The sequence below is a fragment of the Ostrea edulis genome, chromosome 7 (genome assembly GCF_947568905.1).
Source record: "Ostrea edulis chromosome 7, xbOstEdul1.1, whole genome shotgun sequence".
Taxonomy (NCBI): Eukaryota; Metazoa; Mollusca; class Bivalvia; order Ostreida; family Ostreidae; genus Ostrea; species Ostrea edulis.
In genome coordinates, this window is record NC_079170.1 from 19,672,291 (window position 1) to 19,700,164 (window position 27,874).

A 27,874-nucleotide genomic window follows, 5' to 3' on the forward strand; every position below is an offset into this window, starting at 1 on the left:
TATTTACTTTCGAGAAGTCAAATTGTATTACAGTTCTTTTCCTCCCTTGACCTATTTTTACTTATTACATGCTGTGCATTTGTGCCCTTTTTCTTGTAGTATTTGTTTAGCTTTTCATCAGCCACATTACGTTTGAAAATCCTGTGCACACAGGAACATGTTAGTGTAAACAAACGGAACTACAGTGATCTCGAAATTAATTCCTTTACTTTAAGTCGTAACTTGCAAATATTGGAAGTTATGATGAAAATGATTAATATTTGTTATAATATATGTATCACATTTATAACACACACACACACCCTCAAGAAATGAAAAGCAAAACAAAAAAAAATAGATTGGGAAAATATTGGACTTGAACTCCGAATGTTTGGTTTAAGTGTTAGATTACCGAGCACCTAAACCACTAGGCCACCCAGGCATGCAAGTTTAAAGGTTGAACGTTTGACAAGCTGCTATATCTCGAGGTAAATTTTGAGAACGTTTTTTTTTCCATATTTTATCATTTTCAACAAGAGGGCCACCTTAAACCAAATTTCCTCAAATGGACTTATGTGCAGTCATACTCAAGTAAAACAATTTCAATGTTTTATTTCTGGTTTAGGATGGCCTTTTGCAACTTTTAGGCCCATTACATTACATCTACTATATATGATCACAGTGATGTTTACGCTCATCAAATAAAGATACTATCAACATATAGATATCTTGATTAAGTAATTTGGGTAAACAGAAGTATAAACTGACATTGTATAGCAGAATATTTGTAAAAAATGATATTCAAGAAAAAAGTATTTATGTAGGCGAAATTGCATACCAAGTGCGCTATACTCCTTTCAGGATTCCTGCACCCCTCGGGTCTTAGGGGTGGGACAGTGAAGTTTTAAGAACACATCTTGTTTTATACTGTTGCTGGACATTAGAATTTAGCTTAGATATTCAGAACAGGATTTTTTTCTAGATTTCATAGCCTGTCGGAGTGGTACTTTTTCCATTATAGTATTCAGGTGACCGATAAAGCCTCTTGTTTATCATACTTCTCGTGTACATTTTTCTATACCTATTCTTGGATTACATACATGTATGATATATATATACACACATATATATATATATATTCACACAAACATAAATTATTTTAATGTCAATAAAAACAAACACAACTGCTAAAAAATAAAATGAATATTTAATTCTCTTAGTCATATATATTAAACATAAATTTGTAAAAAAGAAAAAATAAACCCACCAGAAACTGCCTTTGGATACATGCACAGCATACACAGTTGATCAAAGAAGGCCTCATTCTATACATTCACAAGAGATTTCAACAGTTCGACCTCTACAACTATCACCCATGTCTACCAGTATATATATATGCGATATAGAGATCGAGTATGAATTCACACATTTCATGATATAATAAAAAATTAATTGCACTTCACTCCATTTTCTTGTTGATCTTCGCTCAGAGTTGGTGTGATTCTAAATGAGGCCAAGGAACATTTGCTGCAATGCATCTATGCAACGAGATAGACAATCAATTTTAAAGTCTTATTTTACTCCATCATGTAACACTACACATTTCTAAATCACATGTATAATGCATTTGTACTATCATAATGGTTTTAACAATTTCTACCAATGACTGCACAACAGATCGATGTCCGAGACAAGATAGAATGGACTGATGAAGTATTAAGTGAATGTTCGGGGACGCTTAAGAAATGAATATCATTTCTGAAAATGACGAGGGTTGACACTTCATGCTTCAAGCATTGCAGTTCATACCTGCATATATCTTAAAAATTGAAATTTACTCCTTATATTTATGTTCTACTTTCATTTCCTTCCGAATTCCCAGCCGTTCAAATAGTTTTACTATGTTTATCACGCATGCCCATTTTTTTTTTTACAACTTCAGGAGAAAATGGCTATCATTACCATTTGTAAAAAATATCTGCATCAACGTTTCGCATTGGATAAGTAAATATTAAATATGTAGAGCAGTGACTGAGCAACGAAAATAAAAATATAATTATATAAAGAATAAATGTTGGGGTATATTGAACAAATATGCAAAATTCATCTACATGAAATATACATTCATACATAAAACAATAAGAACAAGAATTTGCTATTTTCCCTCGCTGGTTTGAAGTGGATGACTTGCATATGTATTCATAATGTGTGCGATCTGTATGGGTGTGACAAATACACAATTATCATGACAGACTTGTACCTTATGCAGCGTCTAAAATGTATTTTGAGCCAATTTAACAATATATATACATATGTATCTTTTTGTTTATTTCACCATATTCAAAAAGTAACTATTTTAAAAAATGGATTAAAAAATCTTCTCTTCAAATCTGTGCATTCACCCCACAACATCTATAACTGCACAATTCATCACAACCTTGGCTTCTATGCATTTTCTCATCTTGGTACAAGTTCCAAACACTTGTTCATTAATATCACAGACAGAAATATCCTAATCTTTATATACAGACACTGTGAAAATCATTCTGAAAGCACAGAGGAATGAGTCTGGGGAAATTTAAAATGAAACGTAAAACGTTACAAAAAAAAAAAACCTACATAGCAAAAATGTTGACAAAGCTAGGGTACCTAAGTTTTCACTGGATGCCTTAACTTCTGAAAGTACAGGTAGGTATCAAAATGAGGATATTATTTAACAATGTAGAAAGACATTATATATACAACTTTGGTTTCCAATATCAAGGTGCTAGTTATCATCAGTACGTATTCAAAAACAAGATTACACAATTCAATGTAAAAATGAAAGTAAAATGGCATAAACTACTAAGGAGAGATCATCTCCCATTCTGTCTGAACAGAGGATATGATATGAAGAGTTAATGGAATACATGTAACATTATAAATCCCAATCAAAATCGTCGCTTGGAGGCGAGGTCTGGTACAGAGAGAGTCGAATAGCTCGCTGCCGTTTCTCCATCCCCATCTGCAGGGCCATCATAAGGTCCTGATCCCGCCGTGACATCCTTTGTGGCCGCTGTAAGGGGTGAGGCGATTGTGACCTACTTCTAGTGTACTGCACCACACTTCTTCCCCTCACGGCGGGGGACACGTTTTTCTGTACGGCTCGTCCTCTGCGCTCAAACTGATTCCCACGACTGTCTGCAGAATGGCTCCGAGAATGGGGATTTTGAGACGCCACATTTGGAGTGGTGATAAAATTGAGCTTTTCAAAGTATTTTCTGGCGGCCTGCCCTTTAGGGGACAGCAGCCAATTGTTGGTGGAGTCATGGATACTGGGACGGCGGTGATAGGGGTTTTTCTCCACATCTGTTGCTAGGTGGAGCTGACTGGGACTCTTGTATAGGTGTTGGATTGGATCGTAATCCGCCGAACTCATGTCTAGTGGATTGTCGGCCTGAATACCATCCGGAGTATCCGAATTGAAGGAATTGTTAAATTTTTTAGAGACAGGAGAGGAAGTTGATTCCGGAGTAAATTCACCACTTCTGATAAAATAGGAATTTAAATTAATATTTCAAATGAACAACTTTGCTGAATTTGTGTATGCATAAATTCAAATATCAAAATTTTTTAAAGATTAAAATTGATGAAACACTGCTTGTTGTGTATAAGGGAGATGTTAAATGACAACTTACAAATTCCTCAGGTTTTTCAGTCCAAGAGGAACCAGCTGGCCTGTACCTGAAAATAAAAATGATAAGTTGCCTGCATTTTCTGCTGTATTGATGCAGTTTGAAAGGCTATACATGTACATGTGTCTGTTGGAATGGGTTTAATATGATTTTTGTTAACTTTTAACTGTACAGTAATTAGAAAAATCATTGAGTTATGTGTAATAGAATGCAGTGTTGTATATATCCCAATTTTCTACTTGAAACTTAATTAATCATCATCAAATCATCAACATTCTAATAATAAATAAATTCGAGGATAGAGTACTCTTCTTTAAAATTCATGCTCAGTGATAATTTTTTTTTTTTTAAAAATAGAACAAACATGCATACAAAAACTATTCCACACTGTAATCAGTATATACAAACTGTACGTAGCTCTGATTATATAAAGATCTAACTGAACTATTCTGCATATATAACGATTACTTTTAAGTTGCCCATCCCTTCATGAAAGGCGTACAGTAACACTATATCACAGAGATTACTATCAACACTACTAATTATAGGCTCTATTTTTCTACCATTTCTAAAGGCTGTAATGGAATTTATAAAAGTCTACAGATCCAGATGATTACAATTCAGATGATTACACATCCCGATGCATTTCAAAGCAAAATAAATAACATGTTATAAATATTGCAGATTACATGTTTATAGTTCACGATTGTGGGAAAATTCCGTAAAGCTTTATCAAGACATCTGGTTTTCTCAGATTTAAATACCCATGTAATTGATGAAAAAAAAAATAATAATACCCTAAAATTTTACTACTTCAAATATGCTAACAAGACAATTTGGCTCTGGTGTTGCCAAATAAGTCAAATTTTTGGGTCATGTGACCTGTCTGTTAACCAAATATAATACCTTTAAAACACAGAGTTCTCATCATCGAAAACCACGGGTTATTGTTTCATTCTATTTCACAAATAGAATGAAACAATAACCCGTGGTTTGCGATGATGAGTTCTCCTTTACTAAGTTGTTTCACGAAGAGATGGAGAAAAGGACCAGGCTCTAAGATCGTACACTGAGAAGAGACTTGTGTCAAAATTTTGATTACTTTTACCTTAAGATTGATCCAGCACAGATGTTTTAAAAAACTGCAGGATTATATAAAATTCAAATGCATTTCATTATACACTGTCCTGAAATTTTATTTGTTGACGAAAATTATTTCAAAAGTTAGCTGGATTTAGACTTAAGAATATTCTCAGTTCATGGTCTTGAGGCCTAATATCAACAAATATATATGTCAGCCCTATAATGCTTTTCTACTGCAGGAACAGAGTGATAATGATTTTTGACAGTTAATAATAATAATGGTTGTTGCATGGTTATAGCAAAGCAGTTATAAAACTGGTGTGGTTATATTATACTTTGTGCTAGAATCTTGTTAGAATAAATGTGTTATGTTAGAATGAACAAGACTTATAAACAGTGTACCACACACGCAGGGCTCCTAATATGTGAATACAGGAAGGAAAACTGAAATAACACAACATATCAGTTACTATGGCAACCATTTTCATAACACTATAGAACAATTGATATTATTTTACATATATCTGTGTTACAGACTTTGTGGTAAACATCTAAATTCTTCCTGCAAAAATGAAGATCGGATGTAACAGAGTGAAAAGGGGGGGGGGGGGGGGGGGGGGGGGGGGAGGAGGAGGAGGAATAACGTAATTATGGGGAGGGGGGGGGGAGAGGAGGAGGAAATACGTAATTACAAGGGGGAGGAAGAGGAAATATGTAATTACAGAGGGGGGGGAGGAGGAAATACGAAATTATGGGGGGGGGGGGGGAAGGGAAGAGGAGGAGGAAATACGTAATTACAAGGGGGAGGAAGAGGAAATATGTAATTACAGAGGGGGGGAGGAGGAAATACGAAATTATGGGGGGGGGGGGGGGGGGGGGAAGAGGAGGAGGAAATACGTAATTACAAGGGGGAGGAAGAGGAAATATGTAATTACAGAGGGGGGGAGGAGGAAATACGAAATTATGGGGGAGGGGAAGAGGAGGAGGAAATACGTAATTACAAGGGGGAGGAGGGGGGGGGGGGGGGGGGGGAGAGGAAATACATAATTACAGCAAAGAAGCACTTATGAATGTTAATGTCTACTTTTCACAGCAAATATTTACTGGTCAATAGTTACAACAATTAGATTGAAAGATAATGATGAAATGGTTGGGTTAAATCAATCGCTATTGTGCTGCTAATGCCAGATTTTAACACTACCTGTCCCCACTATCAGTGATTTACAATCATAGTTTAATAAAATATGAATGTCCAATATCATTTGTTAAAATGTGATGAATGGGACACTGTATCAGGTGAACATGATAAAATAAAATTCTAGACCATCTGTGCATTTTGTGAAGGTACGGTAGTCCTGGCCTACGACAGGGTGTTCAAAGACAGTTGTATAATCAGTACAATTACTGTACAGTTATAGAGTGTCTCAGATGAAAGTGAGGCTTGACAGTCGGCTTACCATCGTCCTGCACGAGGCGTTTCACACAGACGATAAGACGTTTGGACCGGGTAAGGCAGCTAATTTGTTTTTCTGTTAGAGCTCGGATATCGACGCCATCAATCTGCAAAACATTTGAAAATACCCATCATTCTATCAGTTGGGTTTTTCTAGCTTTACTCAGGACTGACATGTGCCTGTCCCCTGTGTGCCAGCAGTAAATAGGTCAAACATTTTCTATGCATGCCAGGACTGTTCAAAAAGATCACAGAAAAGTTTCGTTATTATACGCCCGAAGCCAATGAAATTTTGTTACTTAAACATTTTATAGCTCGGATCGTGCAACTATGAATTATCCCTTTATTTCCCCATGCGAAATCTGCTGTGTTGTCAGTGATTCTCGGATGTAACTGAGCTAAAATACGAACAAAATAACAAGCACTGACAAGTCATGGTATAGAGATACATATATACAAAAGATAGGTAAAAGTTCGTCATCTTGTGTTTTGTTTTTCTTGATTTTACTAGGCCAAATTTGTATGCTGAGCGTATTTTCTTCTTTGCAATAGATATGTACGAGTTTTTGAATACTTATCACGAATTTCTAGAATTCAAACTAAACAAAATATAACCCACAATCCCAAGCATGCAGTCATTTTCTTGTAATTTACTATTAACAGAGTCGTAAGAATTTTTTGAACAGCCCTCGTAAGCATATATAAGATATTAAGAAAATTTAAACGTTTTCCAATATTTTGAGGAATTATTCATTTCTTATTAAGAATCTAAGATTCAGTGATGTATGTGGAGAATACTTGACTTTTTATGACCACACCGTTACCTTGGTAATGTAGTCCCCCACGACTATTCCTGCTTTCTGTGCAGGAGAGTTCCGGTCCACTTCCTTTACCAGTAAATATCGGATCCTGTTTTGTCTGTTAAAAAGAAAACTTTGAATAAATCATCGGAAATCAAGGGTACTATCAAGCAATAGTTATGGAACAAATGACTTCTAACATGCAATTCTATTGATCATAGATCTAAGAGTAATAAATAAAAGCTAGGCTTGAACATGTGATCAACTTGGCATGCAATAAACATGGTACATGAACATTAAACTTGTTTCCTCTATATTGATTTAGCTTATTGGTTTACAAGTCATTGGTTGAACATTAGTAATTCAATGCACAACAATAAATATCTTAATGATTATAAATGCATCACTGACACATGCACAACAACAACAAAACCCCACTCAAATACATGTATAGTCATAAATGAACGTAAATCTAACCTTTATATTTTAAAGTTCAGTAACAATTTCAAAATTATATGTGGAATTAACTCATGAATATTAGTAACAAAAAAAAAAAAATGAAAAAAATCTGAATGAATTAGTGAAAATCTGGTGAAAGGGAACTGGGAAATACGTACATCATGCAAAATGTTCTCTCTCATTACAAAATTAACATAAAACAGATAAAGAGAATAATTAAACTTAAAATGAATTGAACTACTTGTAAAATAATTAAACTTAAAATGTTGAATTGATCGAACTACTTGTACTTGTATTAGAAGGTGCCTCTTCTACAAAGTGTACTAAGTGTAATATCTATGAAAAAAATCCCAGTGAGATTCACTCTTTACTGGTCTGCTATGTGTTTTTCTTGCTGTCTCTAATTGATTACTTCAAAAGAAATCTATTAAAGATGTATATCTATATTTGGAAAAATTCCTTACTAATTAAGATGTAAACTTCAGCCACACAATCTTGGCAAATTTAATTATCTATTTTTCATGCCATTCATGTTTGGTTGTACAATTATCCTGATTTCCTTTAAGCTTGTTCCATTTGTATTGCAGACCTGTTGTACTAATGAGCGGTTAAAATACCACCTAGTCAACAAACAATCAGCTGTTTCACCTTAACTTGCTCTGCCATGTACGCGAGAATTAGCTTGTTACTCGAGTATTTAAAATATTTCTTGCACAGAGTCTAACACGATACGTAATTAACTAAATTATATGAACTCCTGAATTTGGAACTAATGCCTTGTATTTCTCATTCACCGGATGGATTGTGAAATACTGAAATATTGAATGGGGACTACGCGCTTAAGACTAAGAAGTGCTGAGGAAGAAGGAAATAGCGTCTGCAGGTGTGAACATATCTACAGGTGCCCTTATTGTAAAAAACATCCCATATCAATGTAATCCATTTCATTAACTTTTAAATGTCGAAATTCAAACATCTCATATACAATAATTTTTATTACTATAAATATATTCACACCATTTGTAAGCACAATTAAGAGTTGTACAACTAATCACTGTTATTTTGAAAACATCATGGTGGTAAATTAAAAATCGAAAAAACAGCATCAACTCCTCTTAACTTGCCTTGGTAAATTTTCAGATGTTTTGTTTTCCATAAGAACACTGTTAAAACACATGACAAAATGCGACATCAAGCATTGCTAAATACATTAACACACATTCTGACAACAGGGTAGATGAATTTTTACGCCATTTGCATTTCATTGTTATTCTTATAAGAAAGAAACAGTCAGTGAAACAGGGAGACTCTGAGATCAAAAGGGAGCTCATCCAAATTTTACGGCCCCCAGAGCCTGATGTCTGCATAACAATTTTTATTCTGCTAATATATCTATCTTATGTATGTATTTAAAGTTGAACTTCGATATCCCGAACATCGGTATCTGAAATACCATTGTTATCTGAACATCGATATCTGTAATACCATGGATATCTGGACATCGATATCCGGAATACCATGGATATCTAAACATCAATATCCGGAATACCATGAATATATCTGAACATCGATAACCGGAATACCATGGATATGTCGAAATGAGTATAAGTCCCAATTACATTTTCTTTAAAGCATTTTAATCTCAGTATGTTGAACACTTGGATATCTATAAGTTTTCTCTCAGTTCCATCAAGTTGGAGATAACGAACTTTGACTGTATTTTGTCATACCATATTGTGTATTATTGCCTGCTGTGTAAAGTTCTGAATTGCATTGCATAATACCACTCAGTCTCGGGTCATGCTTTACAAGTTGCTGTGTATCCTATACATGTACTTCCCACTGTTTTAGTAGATCTAATGCTTTATAAACTATTGTGTAGCATCCCCTCAAATGATTGTTGATGTGGATTATCAGTATACAATCAAACCTCGTTATCTCGAACTCAATGGGACCAAGAAAAAACTTCAAGGTATCCGAGGATTCGAGGGTAAAATATTCAAAGAATAAGTGGTTGGGACTTTCGAATCACTTCAACATATCCATGGTGTTCGAGATACTGAAGTTCAACAATATTCATTCCTGTGGGACATTGCGTACCACCTACGTATATAGTCTCGGCATACGTTGTATAATTTGCGTATACCTGTTAGTAGAACAGCCCAGCCGGCCATCTGATCCAGGGTAGACAATCAACTCAATCTCGCGTACCTGAACATTACGTGGCTGGTCTGAAGAAAAAACCGAAAGATTTTATAATCTTATTTCTCAAATGAACACATTATACAATTGTTAAGTCATTTATAGTACAGAATTAGGCTTAGCAGTTAATTACAATTAAATTGTTGATACACTGGAAGTGTCAATTAATTTTGAACTTTCATTGACATATTTACATTCACTGAATCTTTTCTCCTATATTTCTTTTGAAATTGACATTGCTTTGATCATGCAATAAATACATTTGTTGCAAACTAGATCGATCTGGTTTTTCTAGTACCAATTACCAAATATGGAGTGTCATCAAGGTCAAAGGGTGTATTAGCTGTTCCGTTTAACGCAACAAATGGGTCAACCACATGATATTTTTAAAAACCTTAATTCTAGTTTATATTTTTGAATAATACATAAAAATATATTAAAAAAACCAGCAACAATAAAATGTCTTTCTTTGTTGTTTCATCGGGTGATGAAGGTAGCATGCAATCACTGCAGAAAAAAATTGCTTAACTGGCCGCTTACGCATTTTATTGTTTAAACCACGATACATGTGCATTAGCATATATAATAACTCTAGATTTAAATGCTAGCAATAACATTAATACAATCTGATGAATTACGAGAGCATGGTTATTAATTAAAATCTGATAGAATTGGCTGTTATTGATTCAGAAGTCTCTTCCCTTTCAGACATATCATTATTCATTCACTTTCATGCTACCTTTCCTTCTACACAGTTGGTTGTAGATTGACTGGCACTCCAGTCTATAAGTTATCAATCATTTATTGTCATCAATATTTTAGCAGGCAGATCTACATTGCACTTTGTACCATGGCGATAAAGAAAACATATAGCACGTCACAACCAGCATTGCCATAGGCGAATAGAACAATGACACCTACGGAGTCTGACTGGGATTCAGAAACAAAAACACCGGCATAGCCATACAACAAAGGCATCTACAAAGTTCGACGGGGATTCAGAAAGGATACGATGTTTGGAAATATTTTATCTAACCCAAGTGTGGCACTATAGTATTGGGCACATTCAAAACACAATACACCAATACTCTGTCAGAAACACTGTACATGATACAAAACACAAAACACCAATACTCTGTCAGAAACACTGTACATCGACATACAAAACACAAAACACCAATACTCTGTCAGAAACACTGTACATCATACATTCTTTTAACATTTTAACCATATTAACAGATTTGCAATCTAGCGCAATCAGGATTGATGCCATTTGACAAATCAATCATCATTTGTCAATACCATTTTCTGTGATAATGGATAAATTGAGGATTTCATATTTTAGCCAAACCATACATTAGTTCTCTTGCCTGATAGCACTAAAATACATATTCTGCAAAGATACATATACAGTATAATTATAAAGATACAGAGGCCCTTGCATACTTTAAAAGTTATGAGTAATTAAGTTGAAACTATAAAAAGGCAAACATGCAGACAACAAACTTCTATGCTTTATAATATAGTCTAATGGAGGCATCAAAATCAAACACTAGAGGAATGAACATGTGCAGATTTCCTACAAATTTCCAGCAACCCTTTAAAAGATTCATACTTATAGCTGTTTTCCGTTATCTTTCTTATGATTGGCAATTACATATATGATTCCCATAATGTGATTGGCTGACTTAACAGGTTTGTAACTACCAATATCCGAGCTATCTTCAACCTGATTGGCTGACTTAACAGGTTTGTAACTGCCAATATCCGAGCTATCTTCAGCCTGATTGGTTAAAACTTACCTTGTCTGTAGCTGGCTGCTGACTGGACCTTCATAATAACGTTCCAGGCATTCCTCATCAATGTCACAGCCTCTGCATGTGACATTTGTTTGAAGTCCGTTCCATTCACCTCCAGGATTTTATCCCCTGCTCGTACACCCTGTTCAAATTCAAAGTATAAAACTGATTAAAAGCACACTATGCATTTTTAAGCATGAGCATGTGCAGAGAATATCAAATCACAAAAAAAAACCATGTACATAAATTGTTTTGTTTTAATGGGAATTCCACATTTTAACATCTCTAGCATATAGTATAGAACTTTTACATTGGAGGCTTAAGTAGGTACTCTACATCGTCATAATGGCTGACTTCCTTTTAAAATATGGATGAAAATATGAATATCAACATTATCTGCCTATTCATTTCAAATCCAATTGCATAGCTGAGTAGCTCAGTAAGTTAGCATGTCAAGTCCAGCAGGGTTTAGATTTTTTTCCAGATTATATTCTACTAAAACTACATTTTTTTTACTATTAAAATAAAGTAAATTTCAAAGTTTTCAATTTCAAAATAGTGTTATACATATCCTCCACTTTTCATCCACATTAAATTTCTTGGGTGTAGCATTCCTCCTTAAAACCAGTCTTTTACCTGTTCAGCAGCAGGCCCATCTGGATCCACCACACTGACAATTATATCAGATCCATACTCCCTACCCCCGACAATCCCCAGCCCCAGACTGCCATCGTCTCGTCTGGCGATGAAGACTCGTCGGATGCCGGTATCGTAGGCATCTCTAGACACAAACGCAGACTTGCTGGATTCAATTCGTCCATATTGTGGGGTCCATACAAACACATCGTCTTCTTTATCATTACCCATTTGTTTTAAGGACGTTAGGTCGTCGTTTTCACTGTAAATTCCGCTAGTCACGCTGGTTCCATGCTGCGATATTAGGTCTCCATTCTTATAACCATTATGATTTACTAGAATTTTCTTCTCACTACCATGCGACACAATTTTAAATTTTCCAGAAGAGTCTTGAGCGATTACTTTTGGGATTTCCGCCATTGAATTATTGTTACCATAGATTCGAAGATAGGTCTCGTAATTTGGAAACTGAATGCTGCAGAGTCTATGGAAGTCCTCTTGGAGGGATTTGGGTATTCTGCTACAAAGTTCAACAAGAAGTAGGAGTTTTTCTGTGGAGTTAATCACAGGACGAAGCTGGTGGCACAGTGTCGGGATGGACTTGGCCTGCTGGAAGTTATTGACGGCGTGTTTGAACTGTCGATACTCAATGTCTGACAGGAGCTGTTGGGCCAGGTTTCGGAGTATGGCTTCACCCCTCTGGGTATCTCCCATGACAAAGGAGGAGTACTGATATGTTGCAGATGGCCCTGTCTTCCTTCTTCTTTTCACCAGGGGGCGCCACGATTTATGTTCTCTCTGTGGGTAAACTGCCTGAAAATATTTCATGCTTGTTAATTGGTGCACTTTCAAAATCTGTGCAAAATATGAAATTTTACAAGGCAAAATACCACACGTTATTATTCTCTCATCAATCAGATGACTGCACAAGGAAATGGATGAGTTGAGTCTAAAGGATCAATGGATATTCTACTAGTCTTTATGAGGGTAATTTGTCTATGCTCCCCTATTGGCTGTATGTAATCACCTGGGTATACATTTAGACGTTAGATACCTTCAGATTGAAATCATCACTTCTCCGTGCAAGCAAAGCAGTTTCAGCAACAAGCAACTTGTCATGCAATCCTCTGAAATGTATTGCAAAAATCTATAGTTGGTCTTGAGACAATTTTACATGAATCCAAACACCTTGACTTTGGAGCACGAATTGACTGCGAGTATATCTGAAGGTTTTTCTTCACTTTCAGCATTATATTGATTTGAATCCCATGAATATATGAATTCATATTACTCAGCATCAGTATTCATTGTAAAGGTTTGTTATAACCATTTAAAAGTTCCATCCATTCTTTGTTCATTGAATTCTAGCTATCACTATATAAACATGAGTTAAAACTTCACAGAAGTGATCCACCCTTCCGCTTCACTGGGATCTTTGTGTGTCAAACATTGAATGAAATCTCGACCCAGATCTTAGAATGCTAAGGCAAAAAAACATTTATTATTCAATTATCCTGTCCAAAGTCAACTTCAGCTCAATAAAAGTTTACACATTGCACAACCTTGTTCCTCTGCATACAAGACCTGATACAATGAAGGGTTCATCCCTTTGAGTGTCAGAAGGCGATTCTTTCCCGGCTTTCTAGTTTCACTTGTGTTAATTTAATACAGCACCTCAGAATTTCTCATGAAAGTCAAGAATATGCATAACGACATGCAGCAGAACATTAATAGCAAAAAATCCTAGTGACAACTGAACAGTAGCACGAGAACACATCGACACCGTCTGTCAGGAGAAATAAGTTAAAAGGAAGAGTCAGTGAAATGCCTATATAAATCATTAAATCAATAAAAGTCTGGTAGAATTCAATGGAAGATCTATAATGGTTAATGGACTGTCCACGGTACATGTTCTCTGTTCCTCTAAGTCAGTCGTGTGTATCGAGCCGGTGGGGTGTATCAATGGTCAAATCCTTGTACAAATATGTTATCATGGCAGGTGCAAAAATACACACACGTCTGACAAGTATCGGTATAATCACAATTTAAAGTCAATGAAAGGTAATAAAAAAGGAGGACATGCAGTAAATCGTACAGAGGCAGAATAACTATACATGCATTACACAGCTTCTGTAGTATCAGTCATTCAAAACCTTTCATTTTGAAAAGATAATTCATGGTTTACAAATCTGAATCAAAAATACTGTGTAGAGAAATTGCACAGTTGACAAATTAAAAACTGACACTATTATTAGATAAGCAACTGTCATTGCAATTTCATATTGTTTCAAATGGAATTTCTTCTCTCACAACATGAATGAATAATTATAACTCTCTCCCAAAATAAAATTTATCAAAGATAACTTACTTATAAATATGTTAATAAAATCCTAGCTATCATAAAAAAATCCATGCATGCAGTCCTCTTCTTGATGGACTCATTTCCACTGATATGGCTCTATAAAAATGTGTGGTATGGCCTCAATTCAAAACGGGGGCGTTAGTGATCATTTAGCCTAACATGCTATTCCAAACAATGGTCCTGGTCATTCTGCCAGCAAATTCCAAAAGCCTACACCAGATTATAATGCTGTGAGAAAAATATGTCCACTGAGGCATTAACTGGACCCGTTAGAACCAAAAGATCCTTAACGGTTAAAGTTCCCATTGTCTTGTAGTCCGCACATTCATAATTCTAAAGCGGCTTTCCTATTATAAGTGTTTGATTTGTCTTAAAATAGTGTACTGTGAGTGGGTAGCATGTATTCACAAATGACAATCTGGAGTTGGAAAGCCACAAACCCTGACTCATAATAAGTACATCTACAAATGACTCAATATCTCCTGATAATCCATACTTAGTCTATCATAATAGCTTCGTTTTCTCGATAGTAATCAGAATCTGAATGAATGTTAATCAATATTGAGCAGCAGATGGTACAGTAAATATTCCATGAATGGATATAGAAGACTTAGCTATCAATAAAGCATAGGGTTACAATTATCAGTGTTTTTTCCCCCAGGTATTTATTGCTATCAAGGGTCTGGGCCTTTCCAGTTGGGAAAAACTGCAACATTTGCTTAAGAAGTAGCATATGAACCCAAACCAAAGCATTAACTTTAAGATATAATTGGACTCCAAGTGACTTTTAATTTGGTAAAAGCTTAATTATTACCTCATTTAAATAAGCAGAGGCCAAAGAAATTTGGTTTTAATACTTTTAAAGCAGTTTTGAGGTAAAAAATTAAGTGTCGATCGAGACTAATGAAAAATGAACAACGCTACCTTGCTTCGATTTGTTTTCATTGTTTAGGAATTTTAGAGCAAAAATATTGCGGAAAATACCTGCTGTTTTAGCACTAGGAATGGGGCCTAATTTCTGCCCCTACCAACCTAAAAAAAAAACCAACAACAAACCACAATTATATACATTATTAGCACACAATGCTGGAGAGAAGACATGACACTGCACAAACCAATGGCCATGGTCTTTGTAACATATCATATACACCTATCCAACAGCTATACATACGCTAAAACAGCGCTAAGCCTCAGCCATACAAAACCTAACTATACATATATATACATTTGAAATCAACCTGATAAAATCATACTGACTTAGCAATTTTATATTACACAGTGACATTCACCTTACCTTAAATGATCTCCCTCATAGCTATAACATGAGTTTGCAATTATCGTGTTAATTTGAATATGGACACACGTCTTTTTATAAATAAATAGCCATAATGGGAATTTTCTCTCTCAAATGAATAAAACTAATGAAGTGTGAATACCAGATGGGCCTGGGAATCATCAGTTACCTCCCCTTGGGGGCAATAAGTGCTCCAGTCCATGGGCAGCTTACACAAGAGATATTAATATTATCAATTAACTTTCCTGTCAAATTGTTACATGTTTAGGGTTTTTTAGGCTTGTTCAGAGAAGATGGATGGTCTTCATTAAGCAGAGTCAAGCAGGTAACATTGATGGGACTCCGTGATGTTTAGTGACGAGAATTCCTGACAAACACCCACACCATGCAATTCATCATGGACCTGCTCTATCTGTAAAATCACTGATCAGTAAAATCACTGATCAGTAAAATCACTGATCTGTGAAGTCACGACCCTGTCACTTAATTAAAAAGTATGTACACTAGCTACTAAAGTAAATGTTATCATTATATTGAAAATTAAAAATTTTCATGAACAATTAATTTTTCACGCATTAATTATCTATACATATGAAGTACGTACTTTTAGATTTCACAGCACTGTTATAATAATGATATACTAGTGTGAGACTTGACACTTAATCGGAGATAAACATATTCATTAGAAGTTTTCATTAACTTGGACCTTAAAGTTAATATATATTATATACATGTATATACCTTTCGGATCCTAATTAATTCCAAATTAAAATGTGTTTACCTGAAGAAAAAAAAAACAATGTTGCGGTTTTTTTAATTTTGGTTTTTGTATTTATCATGTTTATTAGTTGCGTCAAACATGCATGCATATTTGCAGCATTCAAAACACATTGCATAAAAAACGGTATGGACTGCTCTGGCCATAGCATAACTTGTCTGACGAAATTTTTCAACCGCGATTAATATCAGTGAAGGTAGGGGTGTTTACACAAATAATTATTCAGACCCATAAATCATATGTGCAATCCTTCAGTATTTTTAAATGTAGGTCAAGTCTTCGAAGGAGTGAGAAGATCTTTAAAGAAAATATTGTCCTAAGTTTAATGCGCCTGTCACAAGTAATTAGTTTTTCCTTACACTGAAACACACCTCTGGCAGCTAGAGTCTAACTTTTTTTTTTACTTAAGAAACTCAAGACACAATTTAATTGGTAATACTGAAAATAAAGAACATCCCTTCAGAAAAATAAATTCTATTCTCTCTATACATAACTAATCCAGTGTTCAGTTAAATTCATGACATCTATCATTTCAGAAATCCATAAAATGCACTCGTCTGGTTAATAATAAAACCCTATTGCTACATAAATATGACAACATTAACAGACAGGACAGTATGGTAATCAATAGTAACCACTTGGTCACATGTTGCTGGTGGAAATGGCCGAGTTGTTACGATTGTATGGTAAATTGTGTGACAAAAATTTACCGACATTCAAACAGGACTATACTGGGTATACTGATCCTGATAGTTCGTTTCAGTCGGATATTAAACATAATGTCACATAACAATAAAATACCAACAGATTTCATAAATCTGCTGAAAATCACTAACACCCCACTCTCCAAGTAATCACCAATTAGAAAAATTTTGTTGCAATTTAAAAAATTATTTCAAAGGCATGCATGGATACTTTATTGAAAACAGATACGACAAGTATTAGAAAGGTATTATTCAATACTGGATTTGAAATTTCTTGACAGTGGTGTTAAAAAAATGCCAAACAAGGTTTGTTGGATAATCAAAAGCAATTTGGAAGTCGTACCAATTAATATAAAGGTGTTTTTTTTTGTTAAATGAAAAGTTAATCCAGTACAATTCTAAAACTCCAAAGGTAAACTACCTTTAATTTCCTGTACCTGACAAAAACATCCGTAAATTAATCACTAGGATTCCGTTGTGGTCAATGGAAGTTAATTTTTTGAATAATTACCTTCTCAAACTCTGAGGATAGTCTAACATGTCCGTGAACTGTCCACAGGTACTTAGGATGTGCCATCTCACAGTTCTAAAACAATCTACTCCAACCTGACACCACTCTATATTGCAGAGCTCTCAATTTACAAATGAATTAACATGCGACTCAATTAATTCATAATGCAAGTGTCAATATACACACACAAGTGATATAACGCGTAAAATGTATATAGCGATCTGATCAGGTGTAAAAAAAAAAAAAAGTTAATCACAGACTCAAAACAGCCCTCCGACCTCATCAAATAGAATTCCGAGGCATCCTCTTGTGACAAGAGATTAAACTATATGTATGGTGTGCTAGCTAAGATTTAAACTGGTTCTGCAACTTTCATCGCTCCAACTGTCAACAATAATATGAGAAAATTATCATATGTGCATCTAATGATTCATAAATGATAGGATGCCTACGCTTTATGGATGTCTACTTTTTTTTATCTACCTGGGAGCAACCACTGTCATGCTTTACATCAGCTAATAGAAATCAAAAGTACTGAACAGTACTACATATATGTGAATTGTGAAATTTACCGAAAATACACAGCTTATAATTTTGCAACTAACACGGTGTAATATCATATTAGATTTTTTTTTACTAGTAGTTCTGAATGTGCAATTCATCACATCCTTGATAAAAAGAAGAAATGATATATGTAAATGCAGGCTCTACATGTATCTATAGGGTTTTCTTTGAGTCCACTTTCTGTGAGGTTGGTTCAGGTGAGTTCTAAAGATGTACATCGGCCAGCTAAAAGGTTAATAACAACGGCTGCAGGACTGAATTGACATTAAACCTCGTAAGACATCAGGTTATAATGGCCCACTGAGTCTGACATCTCATCGGAAGATAGCAAACAAGTAGATTTATCCGGACAGTTACTAGGAAATTCCACTGATGACACAAAAGTGCTAAAGCTATACTTGTAGTGCTGTATATTAAAGAAAAAAATACAGACATATATCAACAGAAGTACTTATCTTTACTATAGATCATTGTTAAATGTCAATCTCACATTTCTTATGAATAATTACAGGTTAAGCCAAGTAAAATTAATAGATTATCATCCCCGCCCACCCCTCAAAAAAGGGCCCACCCCAATGTTTTTTATTTACGCAAAAATTACGTTTTCAAATAAACTTGCTTTCCATTGACATGAGTGAATGATTAAAGTCACAGAATGTTGGTTTTATATCTTCTACCAAGGATTCTTTGAATGTTAACTTGATTTAACACTTGTGTGATATGCTTATTGTTATTATTTTTCTCTCTCAGGAAATAAAAATTAAAATCCTCCCACCCGCCCCATATTTTTTGTGACCCCGGATGATACATTTTGTAATATACTAATTAAGCTGAATTGGCTCTGATTCCTGACAGACCACGACACACCTGGCCCATATAAAAAACACTCTACCGTTTAAAAAAAAAAAATTCAAAAATAATTGTCTGTGCAATCATCTCTATTGAATTTCGTTAAGTTTGGTTTCCTAACTTCCTAAAATGTGAAAAAGCCTGAATGCAAGATTCCCTTTGTATTTATATACCTAATTGAAAACTAATTGATCAGGCAATATGATATGTACGCCTTCATTGTGATCTCGAAATTTCTAAATCTGCTGACATTATTCCATCACCCTCCGTCCATTAAGTCATTAAAAAAAAACCAGCAATGGAGGTCATTGATAATAAAACCTTCAATAAATAGAAACTCATGATCATACATCAAATATTGCAATTCATTGAAAACTATTTTTTGAGACCATTTTAAGTTCCATACACTATTCAAATGATAAGTGAGACTTAAAATTTCAAGTAAAAAATTAATGCATACACCAAATACACAATGCGTATCACTTACATACATTGCAAGTACAGTACTGACTATTGAAACTTTAATTGTTTTCACTGTGTACACTCTGTTTAATAGTTTTTAAAATATTTCAAATACCATGAATAATTTGGAATTAAACCTCAATGACATTACTATTTAAACTCATTACAACTTGGTGGGGAAGCTTTTGTAATTCACTAACTAAATGGGTCAGACCTTGATGACAATATCGTTTTTCGACATTTGTCCTATTTCAGGGCCTTAGAACGGCACGAGGTGTTAACTTGCATTTCACGATCAGATATAACACTTCTGATGAGCAATCTATTCACACACCGGTGTCTCGCAATCTTGTGCGTACTATTGTTTAAACGTGGACTTGTTGCCCCGACTGAAGTCTTTAAATCACCAGAACTCAACATAGTGAGCAGAACTTGTACTAGCCAGAACACTAACTTCATATCACAATTATTATATAGTCAAACATTGTACTTTTCATAAAGTGGAAATATTTTAAAATTATCTTGCCCCCAGTTTGCAAAATGTTCACAACATCGTGTATTTGATTGATTGATTAAATATATCTTTTAATGTCCCGCTCGAGAATTTTTCACTCATGTGGAAACGTCACCAGTGAAGGACTGCAAAATTTAGGCCTATAGGCTCGGCGCTTATACAGCTAGCCATGCACTGAGCAGGGTGGGATCTTTATCATGCCACACCTGCTGCGACACGGGGCCTCCATTTTTGCAGTCTCATAGGTCACTGTGAATTAAGATTGAAAATTATATACATGTATATACTGTATACTTTCAAAAAGTGGAAGACATTTTCTTAATTGGTGTCTATATATCACAAAGATATAGTGCCGCAAATACATACATTTATATATATACAAAAATGAGTTATTTATCATTCAGGAGCGTCTCTCCACTGGGGAATAATTAACTGCAAGTTAATTACAGACTAGTAAATAAAATCTGCAAAACTAATTCAGTTAACGTAGTTCCACACTCGTGTGACGTCATAGGATTTTGCAAAGTCAATAATTTAATGATAGGAACATAAATTTTGTTGGAATCTTTTTCAATAGTTATTGTAAAAAATCTTGTTAGCCATAAAATATTTCAAACTTCTTAGTTATATTTGAATAGTCAATGATATGTTTCAAAATATTGAATCCAAGGACAATAACTCTGTTTTCATTCAATTATTTATCAAGTCCATAATGCGATAGATTTCCTTTATTTTTGACAAACATTTTACCAAGGTGATAAGGAATCATTATCTGTGTCTTTTCATGAAATTACATACAATTTTAATCCCGAGTGATTTAAATAGCTCAGCTGTATGGTGCCAGACTTCAGTTTTTGATGGGGGTATACATAATCTGGAAGCTATAGATTTGAAATTATTAAGGAAAGGTATGGATTTTTTCCCATGAATAACTATAACAGATACTAAAATAAACAGAAAAAATGATATGTAAACCATGCTATAAGGAAAATGCGTCCACATTTGTTTGTTTTTTAACATTTTGGAGAATAATGCTAATTCAATAATTTTCCACATATTATTCTAAAACTTGATGAACATATTGAAAATGACATGTGTTTTAGTTATTGACATGTTTCCTGATAAATAAATGCAATTCAAAAAATATTTTGTTGTTTTTATATTAAAATAACAACAAATAACTGTTTCCAATGAATTTCATAAAAATCTACATCGGGGTATATGACTTTAGTGGTGTATGTAATGAAAATTAATATGAAAACCCTTAACTGTTTTGCCTTTTTTCATTACTCTGAATGTTAATTTATTGATTCCAAACAAAAAAATGCTACCTAAACCCCAAAAATCCAGGACTAAGGACCTACCTTAAGGCTTGGTGATAATTTTATTGTTTTAAGGAGACTACTACAGTATGTGTACTTCCTGTGTTGGTGGATTAGTGAGTCGCACTGTTGTCCACAGAGCATCATACCTGTAAAAATCTCAGCCTTTGAGGCACAGAGCATGAACCTATTACACCATAATTGTTTACGTTAATATCATCATGATCATTATAATATAAGTTTATTTTGTTTACTCGCAGAGATACATAATACGTACCACAGAGTTCGGGCCCAAAACAGACTTATAGCCCCTGTGGTGATATGAAGAATGCATTTGTAAGGTACACACAGTTTGACAATGTGCATATATGCAGGGGTCACAGACTCAATTCCATCCTCAGGCCACTTATCATGAGAATTTATAGTGTGTATAAGTATAAATAGAGAACTTTATATTCATATTATTCAGCAGTTCCTCTATAACAATTTGTGTGAAAATCAATTCTGATGACTTTAAAGAGATGAGTAATCAATAAAAAAAAAAAATCTTGTTAATTGTATAATGTCGGATTCAAATAATTTGTTTCAGCGCTGAATAGTAGTCAGGTATCACTATATGTCCCTCCATCGCAGGTACAAGTACCTACACGTAAATCTAACACTCTCTCGACTTACTGGGCCGTTCTGTTGAAATCAATATCATAATTGCTTAATTCTGACTTATAGGTACATCATTAGATTTCTGTACCTGGTGAGTTAAACCATAATCTCACCAATTTCCTTCAGGACTTATATCATGTATATTACAATAGCATTAAATAACTAAAGTTAAAAGAATTCTGGTGGTTGTATTTGTGGGGTTTTTATTGAACAGCTTAAGCTGATTCTGTCTGCAAAGCCCATGCAGTAATGGGTAAAAAAAAGTTATGTACTTATTTAAACTCTTCACGACAAAGGATATATATATATTGCTTTCTTTATCAATTTTAATAACTATAATTCCACTCATTGACAGTAGAACCTGGACTCGCGATCACCTTCTGAAATTTCTGGTCTCTCAAATAATCAGAATACACCATGTTTAAAACTATCAATTCACATAAAAAGTAAACCAATTAAATCATAAATGACTGTCCCTTTCAGTTAGTGCAACGTACTTCATAAGTTATTCTCTACAACAAAAGCATCAAAACATTCAAAACCCATAGTTTAAAAAAAAAATTGTTTGGTTTTAATGTCTTTTTAAAACAAGATCAAAAAATAATTGTTGAGTTTCTGCGCGCTAACTTCCAGGATAAAATTAGGGGATTATAGGTAGGAAATGGATTATATTTTTGTCTAAAATTTTATTCTACGAGTACACACTTAATGTGTAGGGATGTGCAATCTTACTGGACGTATAACGTGATCGTCGCCCGTACAATACGTATTGCAATACAGCAGAGAAAAACCCAGTATTTTTGGACACATATACCGGTAATATGTAAATTCTGGAAAAATAATGTTTATGGATTATAGGTTTTAAATTTACTGTTAAATTATAGGAAGTAACAAAAAATAAGATGGTGTCCGAACATGGTAAAAACGTTATAATTTTAATTTTCTAGTCACAGTTTGTGAGTCATTTGATAATTTAACTAATTGATCTGATTTTTTGTTATTTGTTGTATTACAGTTACTTATACAAAATAAATGTTTAAAAATACTGAATTTGGCTTCTTTTGCACTTTAACACCCAATCTGATTGAAATAAGATCTTTGATCCGCTCCGTTATTGTTATGTCGCCACACAAAGTAATAATAACGGAGCGGATCAAAGATCTTATTTTAATCAGATTGTTTAACACCAAAACAGTAATGAAAATAATAGAGAATTAAGGAAAAACAGAATGTTCTAAAATATAGAGATATTATCATTATGAAAAAAAAAAAATTGTGATACATCGCAATATAAATTTTTGATGATACCCATCAATAACACCTATAGAAACATTCTATTATCATCCTTCACTTGTCATGCACGATGTTTCTCGATCATCATAAATAATTCACAACCAGGACCTATCAAAATGTGCTAGTTCTAAAAAAACACTCTGATTTGGTAAGCATGATAATTGAATAAATCCCATTTTTTTTTTTTGGTAGAAACAAGATAGGATTGCAAGTGAATTATACCCAAAATTAAAATATTTTCTTTTACCCAACTATATTTTGTTGGGTTGACTGGAATAAGAAAAAACCTTCATTTCAAAATTTTTCGTCAACTAGATATTTAAAAAATTTGGTTAGGCAGATCGATCTGTAAACCAAGAACTCGAAACACTGTTAACTTTAGGGATGTAATACGGTGCACAATGAAACCTTTTACTTTAATCATCTATATCGCAGCTGTCAAAGCTTTCCTATATTTTTTTTCCACACATTTCAAAAAAATATTTACAATATGTCTATAACAAGTGCCGAACCCAATACCCATTAATTACAATTGAAAGAATTTCATCAACCTAAAGGTATATTTGCTCAGTATTTAGCAAAAGCTTGTAACTGTATTCGACAATCGAGGATTTTCTCGAACTCTGCATACTTATGGAAGTATTGTTTGTTCTTTTAGAAGTGTACACAGACCTGTATTTAGAAATCTCGATGTGACATCATTTCTTTCAAGTCTAGTTTTACTTGGAGGTCAATAATTCTGTCTATACAAGTCTCTACAAATATGGCCTATTAGGCTTAGCCAATATATTTACACACTAGAAATTATAAAACCTGCTGGTCTGAAGGGCCTCTGGCAAAAATTCCGTGGACACCAAATATTAAAAAAAAAAAAACCATGTGACAATAATGATATGTAGCCATGCATGGATTAAAAGGAACCCTTCTATTTCAATATTCTAACATTATGTTTTAACATAAAATTAAGATAATGAAGTAAAAGGGTTCCTTTTCATCATGATTCAATTTGTCTCTTCTTGCATACAACTCTCTCTCTCTCTCTCTCTCTCTCTCTCTCTCTCTCTCTCTCACTCACAATTAACTTCCTCTCTCCAGGAAATATGAATTGGTTGTTTGGTTGAATATTGCTTAACATCCCGCTTGAGAATTTTTAACTCATATGGACATGATGGAAATGTACACAATGTTAGATAGACTCACCAGTCAGCAAGATCCTCGATCCACCAGAACTACGAAATAAAATAAAGAATAAATTCTACATCATTATACCAGTATCTATACAAAAATGTACGACAACTGTGCAAAGATTTCACTACAATCCTAAGTTTTCATTAGGCAATTTGTATGTAATATTATAGTTTGATACCATTATGCAACAAGAGCACTGCACATGCTGCAAACTATGTCCATGTATATTCAGTAATGCAGTACTCCCCAGTAATCAGTACTCCCCAGTAATCAAAGATAGGATTTTTAAAAAATTTAGGATTGACATCTTAATAAACCTTTCTTTGGTATAAAAAAAATAATGGCTCTAACATTGTTCTTTGATCAATGGTCAAATGGAAAGTGTGAACAAAATGTAAGTTCTATTAAAAGGATGGTTTTGTTCAAGATCAAATCAAAGATTTCACTCTTGATAAAGTAAAACTTCAGCAAAACTATTATTTTTCAATATTAATAAATATATGTAGTCCTCAGTATCCCTTGCTTGTCGTAAGAGGCAACTTAATGGGGCGGTCTTTCAGATGAGACCTAGCTAGAAAACCAAGGTCCTGTGTAACAGCAGGTGTGGCACGATAAAGATCCCTCCCTGCTCAAAGGCCATAAGCGCCGAGCATAGGCCTAAATTTTGCAGCCCTTCATCGACAGTGGTGACGTTCGCATGAGTGAAAGATTCTCGAGAGGGACGTTAAACAATATTCAATCACTATATACTTAGCATAAACACAATGGGGAACATGTATACCAAGTTTGATGATCCTAACTTTATTTGTATTGTGCTTCTTTCATGATTACCCATAGAAGTATGACCTTGACATTGAGAAACGACCGACATTTTCCTCCCACCATGGGGAACATGTGTGCCAGGTTTGATTATCCTAATTGGTACTCTTTATATTCTTCTTCCCTCAAGGTGCTGATACATGAACAGACATATACACTGCACCAAACTGTCATACAATCTCTCTTTGATAATTGAATATGTGTATCAAGCTTATTGTTTTGTGCCTACTGAATTTTACTCATGCAAGTTTGACTTTGAAAAAACAATAGGCTGCCTTTTTCCTCTAATCATTAGAAATATTGTGTACCTGATGGTTGAGGATTCTAACTATACAAGTAATGTTTTTATCTGACACACACACAATCTCTCATACAGAGTTGTCGACCCTTACCATGCTCAAAAATCCACAACTCCGTATGAGAGATTGACCAACAAGCTAAGGTGCCAACAGATAGACAGACAGACATACAGTGCCAGATCATATTTACATTTCCAACGTTTTTGCCTTTCGTATCTTGATAAATTGTAATGATAGCCATTTCCTGATTAAAGGACCGCAGTTGTACAATGCGCATATGAATTCTGATACAGAATATTTATTTTCCCATTTGAGATTGAGCATAATATTGCATTCACAGTAATACTCGATTTTCAATTCGAATTATGCAGAGCCTTTAATACAGACCTTAATTTCGAAATCTAGAACAGAACATACGAGTAATTCCCTTGAGAACAGCTTGACGAGACTGAATATGCTATTGTGGTATTGTTAAACAGAGTACACACACAGCATTTATACAGTAACAAAGCAAACAAGTCCAATAGAAAAACTAAATCAATAAAATACAACATACCTATTTTAATAAGAATCCATGCATCTGGTCCGGAAAGTTTAATTTTCACAGGGAGACACAGGAAATCGGTCGTGGATTGGGAAACAGGAATTTCCAGATTTGAGATCGGTGAAGTACAGAGAGCTGTACAATGCAGATCCGGGGAAATTCTCCCAACATGAAAGGAAGAAGCAAATTAATACTGCTAGCCCAATTAACTTCAAAACAAGGATTTCATGGCTGGGTAGAATTTACCCTTGACAAGTTCTGAAGTACATCTGAAATTGAAGACAATGGGATTTTTTCCTGAATTGTCCCCAGTGTGTAAATGGGGTGTTTTAAATACACAAAGCCGGACTTAAAGCATGGCTCAACATGCTGTAATTCACCCGATTCTTCTGATCAATGTCTTATTTAGAGTAATAGCACTGTAGCATACAAATTCTCTCTCTCTTTCCTATTGAACACTCCTAAGCCATTGGGAAATATTTAAATTACCCGGCCCCTATGCTAAACCTTTTCTAGGCCATTTAAATTAAATGTAACAATAAACACAAATATCCTATATAAGACATTTGATAATTAGTAGGGGATACAATATGGTGCTTATTCAACCGTGACCAACATCATTCCTGACACATAAAGCACTAACATTACACTCAGTCAATGACTCCGAGATGCAATCAGCGAGTTAAATATGTGTATTTATCCCACAGAGTGTTACAATGACAATGTTGCCCTCTGTATAGGAGTATCCATTACGTCCATTTATTTCAGACTGAAAGTGAGGCGAACAGAATCCTCCTTTCCACCCAGTTTGATCAATGTACCATTGAATTAAAGATTAGTGTAAAAGGTGACTTTGTACAAAATAAATTTGTCTTAAAGACATCCAACTGGCATAATTTTAACCCGTTCCAGTTTGGGGAACAGGATAGGCCTATAACACGTAATATTTACATTCACCATGATTATTTATATCAATTGTCATTACAATATGCAATGATATGATTCTTTAATGTTTCACTGTTTATAATTCTTCATATAAATTGTGTCATGCAAGTGAATTTTCAACTTTTCAACAAAAAACTATATTTAAAAAATTTAAAATTACAAAATGTGTAGTATAGGGGGGAGAGAGAGAGAGAGAGAGAGAGAGAGAGAGAGAGAGAATGGAAGGCTTATGGTAATTTTGGTCAATTATGCAGAAAGGAATTTTTCTTTTTACTTCATGACACATTTGCAACTACTGCATGTGAGCAAAACTGTTAGTCATAGTAGAAATCCCTATTGATTTCTTTAGCCCACTGCTATTTATAAATGATACTCTAATTGCACAGACTGATCAGTGCATGTGTCAAGAAACTCTAAACCCAGTCGACAACTTATGAAGCTCTGTCGAGTGAGATATGTTGTGTTTTGCGAGATATTGTCCATGAAAATTCCCACCACTGTTTGGTCATCAAGATCACAGAAATGTCCCTGTCTGCAATATAAGCTTGAATGTCAAACATGTGTGAAATGGAAAATGAGAGGCTCATGGGCCACATCGCTTACCTGAGTCACCTTGGCCATGCTGGTGTCATTTTCAAAAAAAAAAAAATTTTTTTCAATCTATTCCAAGACATATATATA

At 34.4% G+C, this 27,874-nt stretch overlaps 1 protein-coding gene across 8 annotated transcripts; it reads right to left on the reverse strand.

Annotated features, from left to right (window-relative positions):
- Nucleotides 1–1,167: 1,167 nt before the first annotated feature.
- LOC125656862 (uncharacterized) lies at nucleotides 1,168–27,135 on the reverse strand. Of its 8 annotated transcripts, XM_048887484.2 has the most exons (11): nucleotides 26,261–27,135; nucleotides 24,599–24,627; nucleotides 13,140–13,212; nucleotides 12,086–12,898; nucleotides 11,453–11,591; nucleotides 9,595–9,679; nucleotides 8,573–8,611; nucleotides 7,014–7,107; nucleotides 6,194–6,296; nucleotides 3,657–3,702; nucleotides 1,168–3,506 (listed from the first exon to the last, which is right to left on the reverse strand). In XM_048887484.2, exons 4-11 carry the CDS (start codon nucleotides 12,797–12,799, stop codon nucleotides 2,897–2,899), a joined length of 1,830 nt encoding a protein of 609 aa, XP_048743441.2. In that variant the 5' UTR covers nucleotides 12,800–12,898; nucleotides 13,140–13,212; nucleotides 24,599–24,627; nucleotides 26,261–27,135; the 3' UTR covers nucleotides 1,168–2,896. The 8 variants fall into 8 exon arrangements, with proteins under 8 accessions (XP_048743441.2, XP_048743440.2, XP_048743439.2 ...); XM_048887483.2 differs by lacking the exon at nucleotides 13,140–13,212; XM_048887482.2 differs by having other exon boundaries at nucleotides 12,086–13,212.
- Between the last annotated feature and the right edge of the window lie 739 nt (nucleotides 27,136–27,874).